General features: G+C 42.6%; 1 protein-coding gene across 1 annotated transcript in view; it reads right to left on the bottom strand.

Moving 5' to 3' along the window:
- Positions 1–23,255, bottom strand: part of POU2AF2 (POU class 2 homeobox associating factor 2) — a 35,998-nt gene extending 12,743 nt beyond the window's left edge. The window contains exons 1-2 of the mRNA XM_047070704.1: positions 23,246–23,255; positions 13,542–13,651 (exon numbers count right to left, since the gene is read on the bottom strand). Of these exons, the coding sequence (XP_046926660.1) occupies positions 13,542–13,651; positions 23,246–23,255 (120 nt within the window). The remainder of the gene's footprint in view (positions 1–13,541; positions 13,652–23,245) is intronic.
- Between the last annotated feature and the right edge of the window lie 2,652 nt (positions 23,256–25,907).

Raw genomic sequence — 25,907 nt, 5'->3', positions numbered from 1 at the left:
TGACATACTTTAGAATGTGGCTCTTTAATCTTAAAGATAATTGCTACTAATTAGTAATTATTACTAATTACTAATAATAATCATAGCCACTCGGGGATAGCTGGGCTTCCTTTTCAATTTCTATTTGTTTTTGAGAGAGAGAGAGAGAGAGAGAGAGAGACAGTGTGAGAGGGGGAGGGGCAGAGAAAGAGGGAGTTACAGAAGCAGGCTCCAGGCTCCCAGCTGTCAGCACAGAGCCCCATGAGGGGCTTGAACTCATGAACTGTGAGATCATGACCTGAGCCAAAGTCAGGTGCTTAACTGACTGAGCCACCCAGGTGCTACCCAGGCACACAGGCACCCAGCTGGGCTCCCCTTTAAAGGAATTCATAGCCGTCTATATATTTAATACCTCATTGTCATCACACCTATGGTTGAGAGAGGGGTTGAGGATACTATACTGTACATTCTAAAACCTTGTTTTAATATCTGAATTTAGGGGCACCTGGGTGGCTCAGTCGGTTAAGCGTCCAACTCTTGGTTTTGGTTCAGGTCATGATCTCACGATTTCGTGACTTCGAGCCCCATGTCAGGCTCCAAGCTGACAGCGTGGAGTCTGCTTGGGATTCTCTGTCTCCCTCTCTCTGCCCCTCCCCCACTTTCACTATCTCTATCTCTCTCAAAATAAATAAATAAACTTAAAAAAAATAATATCTGAATTTAGACCCATCGTAAGTCATACGATTTTCCTCCAGCTTTGAAATTAATGTAAAGTTAATGCTGGATGTAACACAATTAGTCTTTCAGTGGATCTCCATGTTAGGTTGGAATATCTTCTTCTTCCAGAAGAGAATGGGCATAGAGAATCAGATGCCTTACTTAATGTTAAACCATGTAGTAGAACCAGGGGCATTCTGATTGGTGTGAAATCTTATACTGTGAATAAACTATACTAACCTTGCTCTAATGAACTTTATTAGTTTTGCAAAGTTTGAAACAGGTTTTGATTTGTGGGCCACTTATCTGAGTTCCATGGTAATTAGCCGTAGGTAAGAAAAATATTCCACAGTGAATAGGAACTATAGTTAGAAGCATCTACCATGTGCCAGGTGCTTTCTATAAGGCTATCTTATTATAAACTAAATACTATCACCTCAGTTTTACAAACAAGGAAACCGAGCATCAGAGAAGATAAGTAATATGCCCAAGATCCCATGTCTAGTAAATTATGGAACTAGCTGTAAACCCAGAGTCTCTGCCTCCCATAGTTCTGCTCTGTCAAGCTCTCAGTGACCTAACAAGCAAGTTCTCTGCACGTGCCCCTTCCGTCAAACCAGATATTTCCCGGGCACCTCTGATGTGCACGTCACAGTGCTGTGTAGACAAAACACCACTCAGAGGCTTGGATTGGGATCCACTTAGGGAGACAAGCCAGTTCGTGGTAGATTAAATATGGCCACAGTTTCTTTGCAGCCACCCCCCCCCCATTAAGAAGTGGAGTCTGTCCCGCTACCCCTCAGGTCTAGGATGGTTTTGTAACTTTCTCTGACTAACAGCATGTAGCAGAGGTGATGATGTGTGCCCTTCAAACTCTAGGCATCAAGAGCACTTGCAGTTTCACCTGTGCTTGAAATCCTGCCTTACCATCTCCTCCTCAACAAGTCAGTCTCAGCTCCTGGAGTGTGACTGACTGTGGGAGTGAATTCCATCACTCCTGCCGAGGGCCAGAACTGACTGCCAGATATGGGAAGGAGGCCGTCTTGGACTTCCAACATGGTGGAACCTCTGGCTAAGTGCAACCGCGTGACTGAGCCCCGAGGAACATCCGGCCGACTCACAGGATTGTGAGAAAGAATATGTAAGTCTCATCACCTCCTAAGGTTAGGGTAGGTTCTCATGCAGCAATAAGTAGCTGATGCAGATGTACCCAGGAAAAAGTAACTCACGGATGCCAATCCAGGCTAGATTATACAATGTGGAGGCAGAGTGGAGGGGAGTTACTGCCTTGGGGAAAGGTGACTGAGTCCGTTATATTGTGGGAGATACTGGAGTCCTAGTTTCCAAGTGCATGGTACATACTCTACATATTTAATTGATTTAGTAAAAATGTATCACGTGCCTAGTATGCATCAGGATTGTGTAATTTCCAGAAATAAAAAGGATAGGGCATGGGTTCTGTTCTTAGGGAGCAAACAGTTTCATAGGGAAGACAGTTGCACAACTGTACAAATGGGGTTGGGAGGACTAGCATTTCATGAATATTTACTTCATGCCAGATTCTGTACCAAGCACTTGACGTATATGGGCGTGTGTTTCATCGTTTTTATTAATGGCTCCTATTTTTGTGCTTTGTGTCTTCTGCTCTGCACTAAATGATTTGTGCAACATTATCATTAAATCCTCACTAATGAAATAGATGGTTGTAAGTTATTATCTCTAGACTACAGACTGCAAAACTAATAGACGGTATAATGGACTTGTCCAAGGTTGCAAAGCCAGGAAGGGATGTAGCTTGATTTAGTGCAGATGGGGGGTGGGGGTGGGGGTGAGCATGAGGGCTGGGGGTGGAGGTGAGTTGCTGTCTTGGGGGAAGGTGACTGAAGACACTATATCGTGGGAGGTATCTGAGTCCAGTTTTGAAGGATGAAAGGAGATCAGTAAGCAGACAGGGTAAGGGGCATTGTACTTGAGGAGAAAAGCAAAGGCTTGAATGTGAGGCTAGCATGTCACAGACACGGAAATGTGTGCAGGAAGTGTGCAGAGAGAAAGCTGAAGAGAAGCTGGTGGAGGGTGTGGGAACCAGCTTATAAAGGGTCCGGTAGCAGGCAATGGTCGTGGAGAAGTTCCTTAACTATGCAGACATAGTGGTAGTGGCATTGTAGGAAATTTAAACTGGTGCTGAAAATGATGGGTCAGAAATGGACGATGGGTGAGGGCAAGGGCTCTTGTAACCGAACAGAGATCCAGCGGTGAGGGTCTGATGGTTCTCCTTAGGGGAGGAGTGTCAGGAGGCCAGCAGGTGACTTTTTTTTTTTTTTTTTTTTTCCAAACTCTCTTTGGCTTTGTGTTAGAGCCTGCCAAGGGTTGATCCTCACCGTGGGAGTGTTGAGGGCTGCTGGCCACCTGTCCCAGTTGTACCAGTTCCCAGGGCTCTTTCTCTCTTTTCTTCTTTATCACCACCTTCCCCACTGATGCTTGGGTATAAAGAGGGGGCTGGCCCTTCTCCCTCATGCTGTACTTTCACAAAGCAAAAACCCCGACGTTCTTAAATGATTTGATAATATGTTGTATAGGTCCAGTCCCGAAGCCAATAAAAATTTGTGAGGAAGGAATATTGACAGATGTATCCTTAAAAACATTTGCCACATGTCTACAAAGCCTAGATTACAGAGGAGGATTTATCTCGCAAAGAAACAGCTCATCTGGGTTTGCGCAGTTTGTTTTCATTATCACCAGCCTCTGGCAAAGTAGGTATTATGTAATCGATATAAAACGGAGAACATAAAAGGGTTAAATGATTTGCTTAAGGCCTTCAAATGTATAGAGTTAAAAGGAACACTAAAAGTCTTGTTGAGGTTCTTTCTTGGGGGAGGGGATTTACCAGGAGAACATTAATTTATGCATTTTTATAATAGTGCTTGTAAATACTGAACACAGATTTTGATGTTCATTGACCTGTTGGTATAGCAACTTAATTTCTTTCTAATAAAGTGTCATAGAAAAATTCTGGAAGACTGTACATGAAACTCAGTATGGGAAATAGAACAAGGGGGATGGGTAAGCAGGAAAGGTCATGGACTTCTATTATTTACTTTATACCCTCTATTGTTTGAAAATTTCCCATGCATCCTTTTGTAATTAAAACACCTAGTTAATAAAAGTTTAAAAATAGAATTCAGGTCCTTTCTTTATTGCAAATCTCAAAATTAAAAAAACAACAACTGTGATTCCAAGTATCTTACATTCCTGGTGTATGGACTATTTTACGATCTTGGGAGAGCTAACACAGTTATACAATTCCAACCTTCTGACAATTTCTTGAAATTCTACTGTTAAAACTCTCCTGCTTGGCACAAAACTATGTCCAGGCTGTCTCTGTGGGAAAGTGATTTCTGTTGCCTAAGTTACAAAAGGAAACACTTTTTTTTTTTTTTTTTTTACACCCCTGGTGTGCCTTTGGAATGCTATTTGTATTTATGTAGCTAAGTAATAACAACGGCAGCCACTGGGATGCTGGGATGCTCGTTGATAAATGGTCCTGCACACCATGGCCAGAACAGAATTTGCAGAACTTTAGCCCTTCCAGACGGACTTGCCGTGGCGGTTTCACTGCAAACCTGATTATTTTTGCAAGCTGCGTGAAAGAATTCACCACCAGGAAATATTTTAGATTTCGTGATAGTTAAACAACAACAACAACAACAACAACCTCAGAACTAATAGAGCAGCTGAAAAAATAAGTTGCTTGCAAAAGGCCTGCCTTTATTATTATTATTTTTTAAGAAATTCTGCAATTGTGAAGGAGCAGGTGGTTGGGGGGAGAACATCCAGGGCCTTGGAAATGTGGTTCAGTTCTATAAACAAGTCAGGATAGTGGGCTAATTAAAGTCAGACAATGGGCTATTTTGAAAGGCATAGATCAAGCATTCATTCAAATGAGTGCCAAGGACATAATATGTACCTCTTGTATTCAAACACTGGCATTTTGAGTTTAGAAGGCATTGCCTGCTCAGAAAAATTTTTTTTTTCTTTTTTAATTCTTTCTGGGCTCATGAAGGGGGTTGGTTGGCAACGTTAACAAGCAATATGCAAAGCGCTGAGCTGTAAGAGGGAGCAAAAGGTTAGGGGCAAGGCACTCCCAGGGTGGACCCTGATCACCTCGAAAACATTACAAATAAATGGAACATTACAAATAAATGGATCCGTCTGCTGGCAATTCAGAAAAAAAGTAGCAAGGGCAAGTGAAATGTACTTATTAAAGAAAAATTATAGTTTTCCTAAGAGATTTAGTAATCACCACAAAGAGAGCAAGTACTTCTAAAAAATAAGAAAAATAAAACACTAGCAAAGCAGAAAGACACACACTGGGTCATCCGATGGCCATCTGCTGTGCGCAGGCAACTGGGGAAATCTTACTGAAGTAAAGTCACATTGTAGGATGAGAGGTGACATAATTAGGAGACTTTATTTTGAGAGAGAGAGAGCATGGGAGGGACAGGGGGGGGAGAGAGAGAGAGAGAGAGAGAGAGAGAGAGAGAGAATGAATATCCCAGGCAGGCTCTGCATTAGTACAGAGCCTAACATGGGGCTTGAACTATCAAACTGTGAGATCATGACCTGAGCTGAAGCTGGATGCTTAACTGACTGAGCCACCCAGGTGCTCCAAAAATAATTTGTATAGTAAGTTTTAAGAAAGCAGGGAAGAGAGTATGGGTATTTCTTGCACTTTGTATGTCTTCAGAGCTTGGGACCTCTGTCCAAATCGTACCCTTCTTCTAACCATGGATTCAATTTAACATATACATGCTCTGTTCTTAGATTTGACAAGACAGTGCTGCAATGGCTGTGATTTCTTCCTTGAAGAAGGAGGGTGTGGCCAACTCCCTAAATTTAAAGCATGGATAATCAGTTCGTAGTCTTATTTACAGCTGCTTCTTTCTTCTTTTGGCGTCTTCATTGTTGTAGCACCACCATTAGAATACCATAGTGAAGTAGCCCAAGATATAAATTGTCCAAGTTCTAGTAGGTTTGGGGAGGTATTTCTGGATTAAAATCAGATTTTGATATCAGTCAAGGCTTCTGTCTGTCTTTAGCATGGAATACTAAAAATTGGCTTAGTGTCTAGGAAATGAGACCATTGGTGGTCCCCTCTCTTCATCTTTTCCCATACTTTCATAAGAAGTTGACAGCATAAGGAAATTACTCTCCCCTTTCCTTAGTGGCTATTATATTTGTTAGGAATATGCATAGGAGCCTTTAGTGTGTAAAACTATGGGAGACGGCATGGAAACTGGGAGAGCATCTAAACGGTGGATCACCAGGGACAGCAGGCCAACTCAACTGGTAAGCTCTACTTTTCCCTAGGTTCATGGATCTCTTTCAGCCCTCAAGAGAGAGCCAACAGGGTCTCTGCCTTCTCACGTGGTGGAGTGGCATTCTACATCCATTCCCAGGACCAAGCCAGGGGATACCAACTTCTCAGGCAGCTAGATAATACTAAAGAAACCGCACTTCATTGAAAGTCATAGCAGGAGAGTAAGCGATAGGGAAGAAGAAAGGTCAGGGAGAAATGGGTTGGGTGAGGAAGGACCTAGGGATCTCCAGGAGGGCAGCAAAGGGTGCTGCAAGGTCAGATGGCATGCTGTGACTCCGGTTCAGGAAATGTTTTCCTCTTTTTATAGAGAGGGCCAGGTGCCATGGTGAGCCCAAGAGACCAGAGGTGCAGGAGTGGTGGGGAATGACAGGGAATATTCTGGAAGCAAGTTCTAGGACAGAGCTAGAGATAGGTTCTAGAAGGAAATTAAGAACTTTTTGTGTCTAGTTCTTTCTAGGATGTCTGGGTGTCACGGGAAAGGAGAGTGCTGCTTCTGGTTCAGGCTGGGTGTGGCATCATCTAAACAACCTGCAGGGATGGGTGGGTTGAGAGGGAGCAAAGGTCATGACCAAGACCCAACACCATGTATGGAATCTGAAGCAGAAGCCCTGAGGCAAAGTGGTTATTCCAAAGCTAGTCCTTCCTTGGACCAGAAATGTAAATTAAAAAGGCAACAGGAAGCAATCCAACAAACCTGGGTCACATCTAAGCTCCATCACTTTCTACCTGACATTTACTCTTCTCATCTGCAAAACAGATGTGAGTGCCATCCTCTCAAGGCCACTGGGCTTCTTGTTGATAAATGACATATATTTTATTATCAATGACATATATTTTATTTTTTAAAAAAATTTTAAGGTTTATTCGCTTTTGAAAGAGAGAGACAGAGCACAAGTAGGGGAGAGAGAGAAGGAGACACAGAATCTGAAGCAGGCTCCAGGCTCTAAGTTGTCAGCACAGAGTCCAACACGGGACTCGATCTCACGGACCAGGATCATGACCTGAGCCAAAGTTGGACGCTTAACCGACTGAGCCACCCAGGCGCCCCAATGACATATATTTTTAAAGTATATAAGTGAAAATATTTATAAGTCTATCAGTAAATGATAATGATTATTATTAAAAATTCTCATCTGCCCCAGAGAGAAGGAGATCTGGGCTTTGAAGTCACCTCAACTGTCTCACCCATACTGATCTTTGACTAGATATTAAAGTTAGTGTCAGAACATTTGCACTGTGCATAATTGGTCTTGGGCTTTCTGTGATTTTTCTGTTCCCTATTCCCTTGAAAACTCAACTTGCAAAGCTCTACCTGAACCAGAGGAAAGGAGATATATCTTTCTCAGAACAAAGAGGGGTTCAGCTTGGCTTTGGAAGTTGGGGAGAGGGTGTCAGTGGGTGGGACATGTTCTGAGGTCAGGAAAAGCTATCAAGTCAAATTGAATACTGAAATGGGAAGAATCTAACACTCCCCTTCTACTCACAAGGACACTGAGGCCCAGAGAGAAGGAAGGAATCGCCCAGGACCACTGAGAGCCAGAAGGAGGGGTTGAAACAGACTGAGGAAGGAACTTTTCTGTTTTGATGTAGAAGAGATGTCTTGGATGTGTTTTCCAAAGCTTCAGAGAAACCAAAGAGATCTTGAGATGCTATAATAAACAGTTGCCAATTCCATATATATATATTTTTTAACACTTCACAAGAAATCCAAATGCAACTCACAGATATGGACATCCCAGTGTTTATACTCGGTGGTAACTGAAGTGTGCATGTGATTGATACTGCAAAACAGCAGCTGGATATATAACTAAACAAAACTCTAACTAGCAGTCTTGATCAGAAGGCAGACAGTTATGATGGATGGAGCTAGGCAACACACATCTGGCTCACAGAGGTTCGCCATCTCTCCATAAAGATCAAACACTTCCAATTACCCTATGCCATAAATGCACTATCTGGCACCCACTTACCTGCTGTTACTCCAAATTTGTCATCGATATGTACTATTGTCAGGCTTCTTCCTGTGTTTACAATGTTTTCCTTCCAGAAATAATTAGGACATATTGTGAACCAAGACACCCAGCTGACAATATGGCCTTATCCTATGTGTTCGGGGCATGGACATTTTATCAGCTCATTTAAATGTAAGGATTTAGGAAAATACACAAAACAAAAGCAATTGTAAGCAGTTGTGATGTGGAAAGCAAACATTCGAGGTTGATGTGAAAGAATCATGACAAGTGGAAACAGTTAACTTTTGGTTTGTATATGTATAATACATAGAATTCAAAATATAATCCAAATCCATTTCCCACTTGGGATTTATCTCCTTAACATTTTCTTTAGTTCAGGCCTTCCAAAACACCTCAGAAGTCTTCGTGAATTTTCCCTCACACTTATGTAGAATATTAATTTAAAATAACTTTCATATCTATTTCCTTGTTGGTCCTCACTATAGCATATTTTGAGGAGTGAGCAAGAGAGTGATTAGGATGTCCATAAACCAATAAAATAGACTGAACAGCAGACCCTGATCCCAGGCTGTTCATAATCTCTTCCAAACTGCCTTGTAAGTCCCCATTCTGCGGCACAATTTTTACTGCAAATTGATCTCTGCTTCCTACTTAGTAAGTTGAAATTTTCCCCCTCATGCCAGCTGTTATGTACTCAAGGCTTTTAAATGAATCTTTATGATAGCTTAAGAAAAACTTGATTAGAAAGCTCAATAGCCTGCAAATTGTTCATTGGATTTCAAAGCAAAATGAAAAATTGTGGCTATGAGCCTCACTGCATCTTCTTGTTAAATCCTTTTTTTCCTGTACTATAAATAACTGAGAGTTAACTAAATTTTGTGATGTTATTAAAATTTTTCAATGATTTGCTTTTATGAAACTCAAGTGAAGTAGTGTAATTGAAAAAACATGCAAGAAAAAGCTACATCAAAAGTCTCATTATTTATATTTTTTGGTACTAGATGTGGGTGAATGGCTCACAGTTTAAATATTCTGCTAGAAAATGTAGGAGTGTGGTAAAGGATGACCCAGAAAGATTTGAGAAAGAAAGAGAAAAACCATTATTTAAAAACAGATGTCCACAGTAATAGTGTGAAACCACAGGATCATGGCTAAGATGTATAGAAATGGTTTTAGGTCCAGTCTTTGGTGAAAATCTCTTTGGTGAAAGGGATTTCTTTCTCTTTGATTCCTACTGCAAAGATGTGAAAAACATTAAAACATTTCACGGTATCAAAAACAGATGTTCTGGAAGGAAATTGCGGTAACGATGGACTAACACAGCCTGTGTAAACTTATCAAAGTGTTGTCGCAAAGAAAAGAACACCAATTTGGGCATCAGATGGATACTTGCTAAAGGATACTTATCCAGAGGGAAGTAGCTTTCATCATATATGTGCATTAGCTTCCTAGGTCTGCGGTAACAAATGACCATAACCTGGGTGGCTTAAAGAGTCAGAAATGTCTATCAGTTCTGGAGGTCAGAAGCCCAAATCAACGTGTTGCTAGGTCTGTGCTCCCTGTAGGACCCTAGGGGAGAATCCATTCTTTGCCTCTTCCAGCTTTTGGTGGCCACCCACATTCCTTGGCTTATGGCTGCATGACTCCAGCCTCTGCCTCCTGACCCCACTGCCTCTTGCTCTTTTGTGTGTCTTCTCCTCTGTGCGTGTGTCTCTCTCAAACCCTCTCTTAGAAGGATGCATGGGATTGCATTCAGAGTGATGCAAGACAAAATCTACTTGGATAATCTGAGTAAGTGCCTCCTCTTAAGATCCTTAACTTAATCACATGTTTTGCCACATAAGGTAACATTCATAGGTTCCAGCGTTTTGATGTGGGATCATTGGGAGGGTCCACTTTTTGGCCAGCACACTCTATGGTAAAACCGCATGGTAGGGTCTCCAACCTCCTCAAGTTAGCCTCTGATTGGTTATTACCCATGCTGTCAGTAGCCAAGTTTGAACATGGTCTTGTTAGGATGGCTTCCCTAACCAAACATATTCAAGATATTCAACCCACAGCTGCCTAGTATATTGGCGTGAAAAAGAGAAGGTAGGCTCAGGATCATCCGTCCAGTTAGAACCCCAAGTTCCCACCAGCAATGTGATTCTCCATGATTCCTGCTGAACAGGTTAGCATTTGCAATGAGGACAGTAACAGGACCTCTAAGGAATACGGTGTCTTTCTTGAGATACGCAGATATTCTAGAATAGTGGTTGACAGATGAACAGTAAAATCAATTCATGGAGGTAACTTAAGCCCAAATAACCATATTTTGGGAATATAGACATTTAATTACCCCAATTTAAGAGGTCATTGGAGTGGAGGATACGAGTAATACACTAGTGTTGAGACCCAGGTAAAAATATATGCAAACCTGTAGACAAGGCTAAGTTCATGCAGCCTATGCACTTGGTGCCTGAGAGTAACTACCAGAGTTAGGGCGGGTTTGCACCTTTCTTGTCCTAGAAATTCTTTCTCGATGATATATTTTCCTATATTTTGATTTTCCTTGTCTGAATATGCTATGGTCTGAATGTTTGTGTCCTTCCAAAATCCATATGTTGAAATCCTAATGCCCAGTGTGATGGTATTAACAAGTGGGAGGTGAGTAGGTCATGAGTGTGGAGCCCTCACGAAGGGGATCAGAGCCCTTATAAAAGAGCCCCCAGAGAGTTCCTTAGACCCTTCCTTTACATGAGGGCATAATCAGAAGTCAGCAGTCTGCAACCCCGAAGAGGGTCCTACCATAATCTAGCCATGATGGCACTAAAAACTTGGGACTCCCAGCCTCCAGAAGTCTGAGAGATAAAATCTAGCTGTTGATAAGCCACCCAGGCTGTGGTGTTTGTTACAATAGCCCAACTGGACTAAGACAACATGAATCGGACTGTTCTACCTCAGATCCCAGTGATCTGTCCCTTTTAAATGTTGAATCGGGAGCCAGAAGACCTGCCATTTGCTAATGCCATTTGAAGCCTGAGAACAATCACTTCCCATCTCTTCTTCTCTTCACTGTTTCCGTCTGTTCAATGGGAAACCATGTGAATATCAATCGCACAGAGTTCGTGTGTCTGTCCGATGAGACGACATATGAAGAGGTGCCCTGTAAACCGGATTGTAGTCTTCCTAGCATGTGGCTATGCTCCTGGTCTTTCGTCTTTAGTCTGATGCTTGGTTATAGGGTCTTATATATGTATATATATATTAAATAAATTGTATTTATTTTGAGAGAGAGCACACCTGAGTGGGGGTGGGGCGAAGGGCAGAGAAAGAGGAGAGAGAGAATCCCAAGTAGGCTCCATGTTGTCAGCACAGAGCACGACGGGGCTGGAACTCACGAACTGAGACATCATGACCTGAGCTGAAATCAAGAGTCAGACGCTTAACAGACTGAGCCACCCAGGTGCCCCTAGTCTTATATTTTTTAAATGGATACACAGATTTTCTTCTCTACCAGGGTTTTTGGTGTTTAATGACATAGACCATGTATTATGTGTTTCTTGTATCCACTTTCACTATAACACTTTCAGTGTCACAGGGCCAACAGCAATAGCTCAACAAATTGTAATCTGGGTGGAGATAAGAACCTTGGCTGTGTGAGCGAACCCCTGCTCTGTACTCTATGGTAAAGTTCTCAACCTCTGGCGAGCAAAGGAATCGGCCAAGGGGCAGGTTGAAAAATGACCATTCCTTGGCTCCTGTCCAATATCTCTTCATTTGTACACATGGGACGGGACAAGGAATCTGCAGTTTAAAATGAAATCAAACAATATGGTTATTATGAATTATGTTTATATTGTTATAGCACTGAGAGAGTAAAAACATCAAAAATTAAAGAAAACATACTGTTTGATAGTCACAGATCTTGAGCAAAAATTGTTAGGTAGTTTTAAAAAGAAGAATATATTTATATATACCATTTGGAAATACTATGATTTCTTGGTTTTTTTTTTCTTCTTCTGTAATTCTGTCTGGGATAGTGCCTTATCTTTGTATGTATATCTTGATGATGATGATGACGCCAAGGAGTGAGTTATAGCCTCACACACACTGGGCAGATACAGTATCTGTTCCTTGACTGTGTTTTAACATCACTGTGATTCCTGTCTTCCCAATGCCTAGAACGCCATTTAGGTTTCACAATTCTGACTGTAGCTGTGGCCAAGCCATCCACATTACTTCCACAAAGCTGTGGTTCATTAGAAGAGACTCTGAATTCTCTCTCTCTCTCTCTTCCTTTCTTGATATGAAATTGGCATGGATATTTGTAACACACACCCCAGATGACTCTAAGCAGCCACTAAGAAACACTGTACTAGGAATAGACAAGGAGCCGATGATTTTGATTTTCTTTTCGTCAGCTAAGCTCCATTTGTTGCACCAGAAGAGAGGATGTGGTTTAAAATAAAAGAAGACAGAAGATGTGCAGTGAAAGCTCTTGGATGGGAGGAAATAGGATCTGGAGTTGGTTCATTTGAAACATGTCCCAGAAATTTGATCCCCGAGCAGCGCTGGATGCAGTGCCCATATCCTGAGCAGCCACAATGGAAGAACCGGTACCCATTGTGTACCAGCCCCTGTGCTGGGCGCTGTACGTCGTTACCACATTTGCTCTCATGTCCTGCATCCAGCAACGCACGACAGATGCCTGACATTCATGTTGTTACATTTTGCCAATAGACTAAGTGATTATAAACCCATCTTGTTAACTAATTGCTATTTCCACTCTAGGAGCATTTTTGGAGATCTGGGTGCAACTACTTAAACATTTTAAGTGCAGGGTAGAGCTATTTATGAAGACACGGATGGCAGATAGAGAGGTTTCAGACTTAAGACATCTCCAACTCGGATATTTCCATCTGATTTTGCTATACGGAGGGTTTTTCTAAGTTGTCTCCATCAGATTTAGAATAACGTGTCGATGAAGATTAGCATTGTCCCCACCAGCTAAGCCTTCATTAATTCACGATTGGGAGAAATGAAAAAGTCAGGACATATCATCCATTCTTTGCCATGAGCTGAGACAGCCAGCCAGTAAGTTCACAGAGCTCTCCAGGTTTTTGCCCATGGGTTGACATTTGTACCCCAATATATATTTTTTAACGTTTATTTATTTTTGAGGGACAGAGAAAGACAGAGCAGGAGCAGGAGAGGGGCAGAGAGAGAGGGAGCCATAGAATCTGAAGCAGGCCCCAGGCGCTGAGCTGCCAGCACAGAACCCAACGTGGGGATTGAACCCACGAACCGTGAGATCATGACCCGAGCTGAAGTTAGATGCTTAACCGAATGAGGTACCAAATAATGTTAATAATGGTAATTATATAGTGTGTGCTAAGTAAATGAGGGCTTTGCCATTGAGAATATGAGACTCAAGAGGAAAGAGCGGAGATAACTAGCTTTCAAAGAGGACTGAGGCCCCCAAAGACTTCAGAATGAATTAAATCGAGACTTACATTAAATCTTGAGTTACTTGTCTGCCTGGATCGTTTTTCCGCCAGTAAGTCTTTGACCGTGTGCTTCACTCTCACGCCTTGATACACGCGTTTGCTGTAGTCTCCTGTGACTTAAGCAAATGGAATAGTAACAATCAAATGTGGACGGAGTAATAGGTTAACCTCCCCAGGGACGCATTCAAGGCCTGACAATTGTGACACTGTTTGCTCACTGCAATGATAGACTTCTTGAATTTGCAGTGGCTCCAAAAGAGGACGTTTAGTCTTCCTTCCTTGATAGAAACTCATCCAAGTTCTGTGTAGGCAGAAAAAGCTCCCCCCTATTCCATCTTCTACGCAACAGCTCCTCAAAGCGTCCTCTTTTTTGTACTCTGACTTGTCAAGATTTATTCCGGGAAGGCTTATAATTTATGCTTTAATCGCAAGACAGGAATCAGATGCAACTTATTACCTGATGCAAAAGTTAGATTTGCATGCTTCAGTTTATGGAGTGACAGTATTCTTGCCGTATTGTATTTCTACCTGATGTGGGTGAGCAGGTCACCTGGACTGTTTTCAGATTGGGTTCCTGAGAAGAAAATCATGTGTTCCTGTTTACTGCACTAAATTAAGCAGTTTTTATTTTTGAAAATACAGTCTTTCGACACGGGGAGTTGCTGCTTTGAAACTAGGTCAAGGATAAGGGAAGAGTCGTTCATTCATTCAACAGATATTTATTAAGAACTTACTACAAGCACCCACTGAACATATTACAGTGCTCAGTAATTTACCTGCATTATTTCACTTGAGCCATTTTAAAAAGGAAAGACCTGAAGTCTGGGGCTCAGTTATCTGCCAAGGTCTCATAGCTGCTAATAAGCCATAAGAGCTGGGATCCAGACGTGGGTCAGATTCTAACCCTAACAACAGGAAAAATTAGCTGTTTTTTACCATGAAGAAATTACAGAGAGATAACAGACTATAGAGAAAAATGTATCCCCAAGGTTCTGAAATTGACAACTCTGTTTCTGGGGATAGTGAGTTCCTTGTTAGCGAGGACGGTCAAGCAACGGTAGAAGAACCTTTTGTTTAGTCAATTGGAGAAAGCATTCAAGCAATACATCGTAGTTAAACTGCAGGAATTATAAGATATTTTGTAAGTCTGAAATCACTGTTCTATTGTAGGTTGGATAGTTTCAATTCATTTTAATCGAGCTGTTGCTGGTGTATTAGCAATGCCACCTGGATTCGGTATCAGTGCACTAGGCAGGATGTACCCACGTGTACGCACATGCATACACATATCACCAAAAATATTCTCTCATCTGCTTAAACTGGTAGATAGTCTAGGATATATTTGACTTATGAGTCAAATACCATCACAAGGAGAATAAAAGGAAGGAAGAAAGGAAAAAATAACACAATCCAAACCAAAAGCAGAGTGACCCATGGGATGGAAGAGGTTGCTGGCCCAAAAAAGCAGTGCCTACGTGATCACACGTTACTCTAGTCACTGCACCGGGACAATCGTAACCTCTCAGGCCCATTTTCTTTGTCTGTAAAATCTCTCTGCAGTGTTTTATAAGACAGGCATATGAAAATATGCCAAACTATTAAGTGTTATACAAAATGCCTATACAAAACTAAGAGGAAAAAAAAATCTAGGTTCCAAGGCAATGTATCATTTAGTTTAAATGAAGCCACCACACAAATGATTTCAGCAAAATAAAGTTATTTGAATGGTCCTTTCGGTATAATTTTAACAGGGTCTAATTTTGGCCTATATGTCTTTTACTTAAAGAGGCTTGAAGTACTTTCAAATCAGCCTCCAATTTAAAACTTGATGACTTTACGTTTGTTCCGAAGGAAACTAAGCTCTGATTCTAGAGTGTATGCTTCGCTTTTGGAAAAGCCTAAGGCTACATTTACTCATCAATGATGCATTGAAGTATTTCCTGTGTATCAGGCATCCCGTCAGAGCTGGGGATGCAAAAGAATTTGCTATCTAGTGGGAGGAGAGAGGAGCTTAAAAAATAATTGTAATGCAAATGTGCTAAGGGCCACAGCACAGTCACGCCTAGGATATTCAGAAAAACACAGATGTGTCAATTCCTTATGAGGGCGGGGAGGGGCTGGGAGGGCAGGGGACAGCACAGGCTGGAGGGATGCTGCGTAGTGATAGGAAGGTGGGCAAGAATATTCCAGACGTTGAGGACCACAGGGGCAAAATCCTGGAGGCAGGAACAGAGCAAGGTGTGTGAGGGAGGGAGGGAGGGAGGGAGGCCAGAAGAGAAAAGAAACAGCCTCAGTCATGAAGCTTCTGGTGGGCAAAGGAGTTTGGACTTCATCCTGTCGGCAAAGAATCAATGGAGGCTTTTAAGCGAGGGGCCAATACGGTCAGATTTGCATTTTAGATAGGCTTTTCGGGCAGCTGTGTGGAGGGCAGATTTAAGAATCACAAAGCCACAGGGAGATCAGTCACGAGGTTCTAGAAGAATTCAGGCAAGAGATAATGGGGTCTGAGTAGTAGATAGGAGGGCAAGGAGCAGACACTTGAAAATTATTTCGGTGTGGGAGAGAAAGAAGAGGGAAGATTCGAGGGTGATTCTCGAGTTTTCCCCATGGGATTGATCTGGATACAAAAGTTCTGGAGCCATCATGACGCTGGTGGTAAAGAAATCAGGAAAGAGGATGGAATTGCTGGTGGGAGGGGGGAGTGCTTGAAAGGTAGAGTCACATGACGGCACACAAAGAAACGATACCGTCCCTCGCACCAGCATAATAAGCAGACCAGGCCGCTCCCATGGCCTGAGAGGATCAATATCTTGGAAACTCCTATCATCCTCATTCCTGACATACTGGTTGGGGAGCTCTGGACTAAATGGTTCCAGACAGAAGCCTGGGATCATCCACATGTGAAGTGTGGTCAGAGGAGGAAGAGAGACATGAAGAAGAATATAATTGAGGACATAGTTGGAGAGGAACCAGGAAAAGCCAGGGGAAGGAGGCATCACAGAATTCAGGGGAAGAGACTTCAGGAAAGAAGGAAAGAGTAGGAAGGGTGGCAGAACGGTCCAGAAAGATAAGGAAAGCAGGGCACTCACTGCTTTCAATTCAGTCAACCTTAGAAGAGAAACTCTGGAAGCCTAGCTAGAAGCCAGATAATAATGTCAAGGGCCAAGACAGGGATGGAGATTTCTTCTTGAAGCTTGAATGAGAAAGGGAAGGAGGAGCTGGATGATAATTGCAGAGAAGTACAGGGTCAGGGAGAGGTTTGCATATATATAAATATACAATATATACATGTATATATATGTATACATATACACTATATATGTATATATATACAAGCAGAAGAGGGGCAGAGAGAGAGAGAGAGGGAGACCCAGAATCTGAAGCGGACTCCAGGCTCTGAGCTGTCAACATGGAGCCCAACGTGAGGCTTGAACTCACAAACCGTGAGATCGTGACCTGAGCTGAAGTCGGATGCGTAACCGACTGAGCCACCCGGGCACCCTGCTTACATTTTTATGTCTATATATTTATGGGTGGCAGAGATTTGAGGATATTTGAGTAGGTCAGAGGGAGGGACTAAAGATTTAGGAAAAAGGGGGAAAATGAGGGAATGGGGTTGAAGAGGAAGCAAGAAATTGGGGGCAAGGGCATGAGTTGGCTCTCAACCCCCGAGACTAGGGTAAGGAAAGGCCAGAGAGGGGTGGCGGCCATGTGTGTGGTCGGTGGCTGAGACAGCTCTAGCGTGCAGGGGAGCAGCCTGGAGCAGGAGAGTGACTAGGGCACGAACAGTCAGAACAAGGCAGGGGGCAAAGCCAGACAGACAGGTCAAAGTGAGAATGCACCCCAGTGATCCTCAAAGTGCGACCCCCGGACCAGCAGCACCAGCATCGCTAGGAACTTGCTAGACGTGCAGATTCTCACGCCCTTACTCCAGATGTACTGAGTCAGAAACTTGAGGGCTGGGGCTCAGCAATTCATGTTTTAATAAGCCCCCCAGGGGATTTTGATGTTTTCTGAAGTTTGAGAATCACAGGTATACATAACAGTAAGGACTTTATAGTGCTCCTGTTCGGGTGGGGGCCAACTGTAGGTATTTGTGTATTCCTGGCGGGGCCGAAAGAGGAACGTCTGGTGATTCCCAGTGGGAGTGGACACAGGTCTGAGAGAGAGGAGGGGGTGGGGCTGAAGGGGTCCAGCCTGGACCCCCTGTGGGTCTGCAGACAGAATTGGCTTCACTCTTCCCTGAAGGGCCTTTTAATTGGTGATTTCAATCTGACTCACCAATTTGTGCTTTACGTGTATGCCAAAAAGCCTAGAAGGAATACACCTATTTTAAATAAGCTTAACAAATAACCACACGGTAATTAATAGAGGGAGAAAGTTCGTGAGATGGCAAATAAACACATGAGAACTTCTGAAGGTTTGTCGTAAGCAGTCAGTCTTACACACCAGTTGGCACGGACTTAGTGCAAAGCAGGGGCGGAATGCCACAGGGGATGCAAAAGAAGTTTAGAACATGCAGCAGATGTCCTCAAAGAGATCTCAGTTTGGTGAGAGAGGTGAGGTGTTCACATGTGAAAGAGTAGGGGAGGGGCAGAACACACATTGGGTGGTCGGTGACAGTTTTGGGGGAAGGGACGTGATTCAGGTGGACGTGATTGCACGTGGATGAGTTAGGGGCAGGGAGATGGGTCTCGCGGGAGTCAGGCGCGGCATGAAGGAACACAGAGGTGGGCAGGAACAAGGCAGGTGCGGAAAGGGTAGGGAACTGGAGTAATGGGGGTTAATGCCATCTCCACATAGATGAATTTCAAATGGACATCTTCCTTTAGCCCAGACCCATCCGGCCCGGACTTTAGACTTGGATGTCCACGTTCACACAGCTGTCTGCCGGACATCGGGAACCCCACGCATCCAAACCTGAACTCCATCCCCCACCCCTCCGCATTTGCTTTGTCTGGAGACCTCCTTTGTCTCAGCTGAGGGTTACTCCCTCCACGCCGCTGGTTACTCACTCCCAAAGCTATCGGGATCCTCCTGGACTCGCTCCCTCTTGTACTTCACAGGCTGTCCTCGAGGAACTCATGATGGTGCCGACTGTTCCCCGCCTGCACCGCTATTATCTTGCCATCTGTCGCGTAGATTACTGCAGGAGCCTTCAGCATCCCTCACCCCCAGTGTCCCAGTCTATTCTCAGCCCGGTAGCCAGAGGGATCCGTGAAAAAACAAAGCACAACGGTGTCACTTCTCTTCTCAATACCATACTGAAATGGCTCCCCGTTTCAATCAAAGCCAAAGTCCTTAGCATGGCCCCAGGTAACCTTGCTGCACGATACCTCTGATCTCACCTCCCAACACTCTCCCCTTGTTCACCGTACTCCCATCAGCCTCTGAAATGCACCAAGCACACCACTTCTGCCTTAGAACCTTGGCACTGGCTGTCCGCTCTCTCTGGATTATTCTTCCCCCCGTTATCCGCGTGGCTACACCCCTGTGTCCCCTTCACGTCTTGGCTCCAATGTCATCTTTTCAACGAGAACACGTTTAGAGTTGCATCTTTCCCACGAAACACTCCTAACCTGCCCCACCCCACTTTACTTTTTCTTTCTATGGACCACTTGTCATTTTACGATGGCCTATATAATTTCCTTATGCATTAGGTTTATTGCCTACTGCTGTCTGCTGTTTGCTAGAATGTAAGCTCCACGAAGTTGGGGATATTTGCTTGTTTTCTCACTCACTGAAACATCTCAGGTGCCAATGCCTGAATGGTGTCTGGCACATTGTAATTATTTTTAATTATTTCTTAATTATTTGTTGAAAGCATCCTGTTTTTTGGAGTCGGGGAGGGGTGGTGGTGACATTAACGAACATGTTGAAGGTCTTGAAAAACAGACTGTGAAAAATTATACTTTATGTTGTAGGTGATGGAAACCACTAAGCCATCTGAACAGGAGAATCTTGTGATTTTATCATTTGGGGAGAAGATTTAGAATACCATTTTGGAAGATTAATCTGAAGATAGAGCCTAGGATGGGTTTGAGGGCGAGGGACCACAGAGGATGGGAAAAGGTAAAATAGAGGCCAACCAGAGACAGTGGAAATGACAAGGAAAAGACAGATTTAAGAAAACTTTCAAAAGAAAACACACACATGCACATACATACACACATGCATATGCACAATAAAAAAAGACCACCAGGATTAAGAAGAACAATCAGGAAGGCAGGGAAGAGAGTCAGTTTTAATGGGGAAATAAGAGTTCAGTTTTGAACATGGTGACTTTGAGGTTGTGCCGGCATAATCAAACTCAAATACCCTATAGATAGGATGATGGCTTTGACCAGCACTTCTAAGAAACACCTTTAAAACTATGGTAACCAAAACTACAAAAATAAAGGGCTCAAAGGAAGACTTTGTGGCAATAGGAGACTAGGTATCCAAGCACTGAGCCTCAGTGGCAGCTACAGTTCTGATGTCCAGGGGACCGCAGGGGACAGGGAAGGTGGAAGCAGGGAGGAGAGGTCAGAAATGAAGGCATATATTGGGGTGCCTGGGTGGCTCAGTCAGTTGAGCGTCCAACTTTAGCTCAGGTCATGATCTCACTGTTGGTGAGTTCGAGCCCTGCATCAGGGTCTGTGCTGACAGCTCAGAGCCTGGAGCCTGCTTCGGGTTCTGTGTCTCCCTCTCTCTCTCTCTGCCCCTCCCTTGCTCACGCTCTGTCTCTCCCTCTCTCTCAAAAAAGAAATAAACATAAAAAAAAAATTAAGGTATGTAATGTACCAGATAGTTAGCATCAAGGAAGTGAAAAAAAGGTGGACTATAGAGAAAGGAATAACCAATGGTGTCCAGAATCTGGCACCTAGTACATGATCAATAAACACTTGTAGAGTAAATAAAATACCTTAGAGGAAAATGAAGGCACAGAAAGGCTATAAGATTTGGAAAGATAAATAGTCTCAGAATGTGGGAGACAACATTTTCATGAGAGGGGGGATGAAACCCTGTCACTGGGGCTTCTGAGCCATCAGCACAGAGCCTGATGCGGGGCTCCAACTCATGTACTGTGAGATCATGAACTGAGCCAAAGTCAGACACTCAACTGACTGAACCACCCAGGGGCCTCTCATATAAGTTTTAATTAAGCAGTGAAACCTGGTACAATTTCTTTAAACCGTCACCTGGACTATTCTTGGTGTTTTGAGGATTCTGGAAAGTTCTCTAACCTTTCCTGCCCTCCCCTCTTTACAGAGGAGTCAAAAATTCTATCAGTGTTCCTTTTCCCAAACATTTTCCCCCATGTGCATTGTCTATTTAAAGAATCCACACCTGCATAAACCAGGAGATGCTTGAGAGTTTTTATTCAAATACCCCTAGATACAAACTTGCATTCAGATCAGTTGTCGAGAGAACAAAGACCCGTGTTTCCGGAGAGAAAGCACAAGCAAATTTATTATGAAGAATCAACTTATCCTTTAGAATTTGGAAAAAAAGTTTTTTGTATTGCCATATTGTCATTATGTACATGCAGCAAATTGTCTGAGTCACGTCCTCTCCTTATTGCTGTCTATTCTGATAAAGAATTTGGCCCATAGTACACTTAATGGTACTGTTGCTTTAAAATTGTTTTTGAAAATTAAACATTTTCTCCATTAAAACAAAATAATATAAATTTTAAAATGTAAAATATAAATTAAAAAATATATATAAATATATATAATATATAATATATATAAAGTTATATATATAAATATATAAAATATAAAATAAAATACATATTAAATTTATATTATAAAAAACACATTTATAGTGTTTATTTGAAGTAAACACCGTATTATTTTACTATTTTACTATTTTTGATAACACCTGTCTGGAATACACTTCTTTGCTGTCTCTAAGCAGGTGCTTGTTATCTAAGGTAAGGGAACAGAGATCGTTTGAAACAAACAAACAAACAGAGAATAAAATAGAAAACCATCCCATAACTTCAGGAAAGAGCAATTCATATTTTGAGTTCTATCATTTGGTGACAGAAAAATTCAGATAATAGGAGATGGGCTCGCACATGCTCACTCAAGACAGATTAGAATAAAAATCCTGAATGATGGGTAATTGATGGACAACACTCATGCTTGTTCCATTTCTTGGCCTGCCAGCGAAGTACCAAGAATGAGGTCCGGGACAGTCCGGTGTCCCTACGGTGTGCGGCTCGGGGGCCCCTGACCACCACCCTAGCCCAGCTCAGCCTGCCTCACTGAGGATCAGAGCCCCCTTGCCGAAGGGAGGCAGACACCCACGTAGGAATAAAATGTGCTAGCTCTACACTCTCTAGGGGCTTGGTGTTTGTGATTCCACTCCAGATCTGTGGGGCTCCTGTCATGTCAGGGTTATTATGGGAAACCCCCAGAAGGATACAAGGAAAGGCAAGTTCAGCAATTAATAATGAAGTGCTCAAATATCAACTGCTAGGCAGAAAATAAAAAATACTATTCATGAAAGCTTCAACTGGAAAGAAAGACTAAAATTTTTTTTTAATTTTTTTTCAACGTTTTTATTTATTTTTTTGGACAGAGAGAGACAGAGCATGAACGGGGGAGGGACAGAAAGAGAGGGAGACACAGAATCGGAAACAGGCTCCAGGCTCTGAGCCATCAGCCCAGAGCCCGACGCGGGGCTCGAACTCACGGACCGCGAGATCGTGACCTGGCTGAAGTCGGACGCTTAACCGACTGCGCCACCCAGGCGCCCCAAGACTAAAATTTTTAAGTGAGGCCAAATTAGTTAGCATGTTAGGATTTTGCACAAGTTCGGTTCGCTCACAGACCCCTCCCCATGACGACCCTTCTCCCACCCAAAGCCTCACGGCTGCATCCAAAACTTAACACTTGTGTCAATAACCCATTCCGTGTTGCAGCACACGGATGCACTTGTGTGATGGCTCTATCCACTTATTTTTTGAGATCAGACTTTGAAGAGCTGAGGCATTTACAAAAAATACCAATTTTTCCTTCAAGGTACCTCACAAGGCATTTTTTGAAATACTCTGTCATTATTTGTTAACACTTAAAATTCTAATTTTTTCATCTCAAATTTATTCCTGGATGGGTGGGTTTTACTCCATGTTGCCACTCACATTTGTGTCCTCAAGAGTGAACAAACTGGGAAAGATCTATATTCAGGTTGAACGCATGAGACAACAGCTCGGGCTGTTCTCTATCACACGCATGTGGACAGCCCTCCATTCTTAGGCTAAGAACCTAAATCAAGATGCATGAGTAAAAGACCTTTCGAGTTCTCTATAAATCTGGATTCCTCTCCTGCACCTCCCTTAACTTTGAGAGCTTACTGAGAGTTGTTCCATTTAACACAACGTTTCGCTCGCCTGGAAAAGAGTGCTGTAATACCTAAGTCTTTGTTGTATAAAACTGATGTTCAGTAGAGCTGGTCTCCAAAACAGATAGCTACCTAAGCTCTAGGCAGCAAAAGTAAACCTAACAATTAGTAACCAAATGTGAAAGAATTATGAAATTGTTACCAAGAGTTCTAAATTGTTGGTCTCTAGTCGCGTTTTTATACTTTTATATGTTCTAGCCAGAATTTAGGGCTATTTCTTCTTGCCCTTTGCTCTGCATTATGACTTTGTGATGCCAAAAATAAACATTAGGATTATTAAAGTTTTTTTTTAATTTTAATAATTGAGAGTGACTCACCATTTTCCATTCTGGATGGTTCTGGTGAATCTCCTTCTTAACGGCAATGTAGGATATCTGGTGAATGTGTTCTCCTTGATAAGGGATCCTGGTCTCTGGAAAGGTCAGCCTGGTCCTGATGGGAAAGGCTTCTGTACCTGTCAGTGATGCTTCTGAAATGACTTGCTTTAGATTTGATTAAATGCAAATCCTTTGGTGTCTGTTTCTCTACAATTTGCATCCCCAATGTGGATTATATATAAGGTATTTTTTTCTTCCTCAAGATTTTTATTTAGTAACAATGAATTTCCACTAGGAACAAACTCTCTTAAAAGTTTATTGTAGAAGCAAAGAATCCACGATTTGTTTTCTGAACAACAGCAGCTTTTTCTATTTCTTTAATTTAATTTGGAGTTAAATTTCAAAAAATAGTGCTTATGGAAAAGCTCATGTGTCCCAATTAGAAATATAGGTTCTATGCCTGTATATACTTAGGGGTATATATCACGAGTATACAGTTTTTAGGCATCTTTCAGATATAGATAGAATTCTAGGAAGACACAAAATCAAAATGAATACAAAATAAATACATTTTAATACAATTGGATAGCCTTATTATACACAAAACATAAATATATGATCTAAGGTACAGGTTCTTAAACCTGGTAGTACTTCAGAATTAGCACCAGAGCTGGTAACAGGTAGCACCTGTGCCCATGTCCCATCCAATTCTAATTCAGAATCTTTGAAATAGGGCCCAGATAGCTACATTTTAATTAATTAATTAATTAATCTATTTGTTAAAGTTTATTTATTTTGAGAGAGAGAGAGAGAGAGAGAGACAGAGCACAAGTGAGGGGAGGGGCAGAGCCAGAGGAAGAGAGAGAATCCCAAGCAGGCTCTATGCTGTCAGCACAGAGCCCGACAGGGTGCTCGATCCCAGGAACTATGAGATCATGATGAGCTGAAATCCAGAGTCGGAGGTTTAACCGACTGAGCTAGCCAGGTGCCCCCAGATAGCTCTCTTTTAAAACAAACTTGCTATTTTTTTTTTAAAAAAAAGAGTCTTTTTGATGTATACTCAGTGTTATAAACTCCTCTAGAGAAAAAAAAAAAAAGATTTTAGGTACTTTCTGACATTTCCCTTATTCATCTTCAAGAACCCAGAATTGCTTCTTAACGTAATTTTGGTTCTGTCTCCCAGTCCCGAATAGAGTTAGTTCCTGAACACCTTCAGAGTCAGCCAGGATTGGCATAAGACCAACCCTGGAATTTTGGGACTTGACACAGGTATGATCTACTGGTCCTCTAACCCGGCTGTATCTCTCACATGCCCTTACCCCATTTCGGATCAGTGGGATCTGGAGAACAGCATCTGGCAATGTGCCGGATAATCTGCGTTTGAAACGTGCTCCTGACCCCACGAAATTCTTAATAAATACTGAAGGTTGCCCCCACCCCCTGCGCTTGCTGTAGCTGATACCTCGGGGGTTTTCAGATAAGTCATCGACTTTCACATCTCTTTACCTTTGTTTACAGTATTCTCTCACATTGAAGCATGCTGCCCTCACTTCGGGGGATTAAAGGTCTACAAATCTTTCAAGACTCAGCACCAATGCTATCTTCACGGAGATGAATTTAATGGCCCATTTCATGGTGCTTCTCGCTTGAATCTCTCCAAGGGCACTGATTTCATGCTGCTTTCCATGCAGGTCAGTGGTTTGCATATCCGTCCCTCATCCCCGACCAGACTATCTTTCTCTTCTTCTCGATATTCCCATAGCACTTCACTGTGTCGGCGTTGGTGGTGCTGTGCACGTAGTAGGTCCCCAGGGAGGGCCGGCCATGCTGAGGGAGCCCTGCCATAGAATCCACCAGAAACAACAGTTTCTGGGTACAAGCAGCAATATCAGGGGGATTTCGTTCTTTTGCACCATAAAGAAATGTTACCATGAGTATCACCTTTGTCTTTCCATGATCTGAACACACCACTGAAGAGTTTGTAACCATTTCCATATAGGCTGGTCCTGTATCCAAAACTCAAAGACATGATGATTTTCTAGAGGCAGGTTAATAGAGAAAAGTCCAGAATCCTGCAGAAGTTTTCCAGATATTAGATGTCATTGGAAAAGCTGGAATGCATTGACCTGCAACAGATGCTTGCTTGTACTTTAAAATACCCTTTAGGGGAGCCTGGGTGGGACAGTCTTAAGTTAAGCATGTGACTCTCGGTTCCAGCTCAGGTCATGATCTCATGGTTTCATGAGTTCAAGCCCTGCATCGGGCTCCATGATGATGGTGCAGAGCCTGCTTGGGATTCTCTGTCTCCCTCTCTCTCTGCCTCTCCCCCACTCGCATTGTCTCTGTCTCTCTCAAAATAAATAAACTTAAAAAAAAAATCCTTTCTTGTGCTGTATTTGCATACTACTCCAGAATTGTTTCCATAGAATTAAATACAAGCTAAATAAAAATTAAATGAAAAGATCCCAGAAAGGTTGCTTTCTTATCCCAAGGAAACAAATCTTTGCAGCTTGGAGTGGATGGCTGTTGCTGGCAGGGTGTGGGTTGGCAACAAGTTTTGTCTGTGTTTACTCCAGTTGCTGGTGGGTTCAGAAACATGGCACAGACACAGTCAGGCAGGACGCTGGGTTGAAGTCAGATCTAGTGATGGTCTGGGGCAGCC

This window comes from Lynx rufus, unplaced genomic scaffold, assembly GCF_022079265.1.
Source record: "Lynx rufus isolate CCGP_SWC_20201006 ecotype Redwood Valley unplaced genomic scaffold, mLynRuf1.p SCAF_9, whole genome shotgun sequence".
Classification (NCBI taxonomy): Eukaryota; Metazoa; Chordata; class Mammalia; order Carnivora; family Felidae; genus Lynx; species Lynx rufus.
The sequence above is the reverse complement of the archived record's forward strand: the minus strand, read 5'-3'. Positions and strand labels throughout refer to the sequence as shown.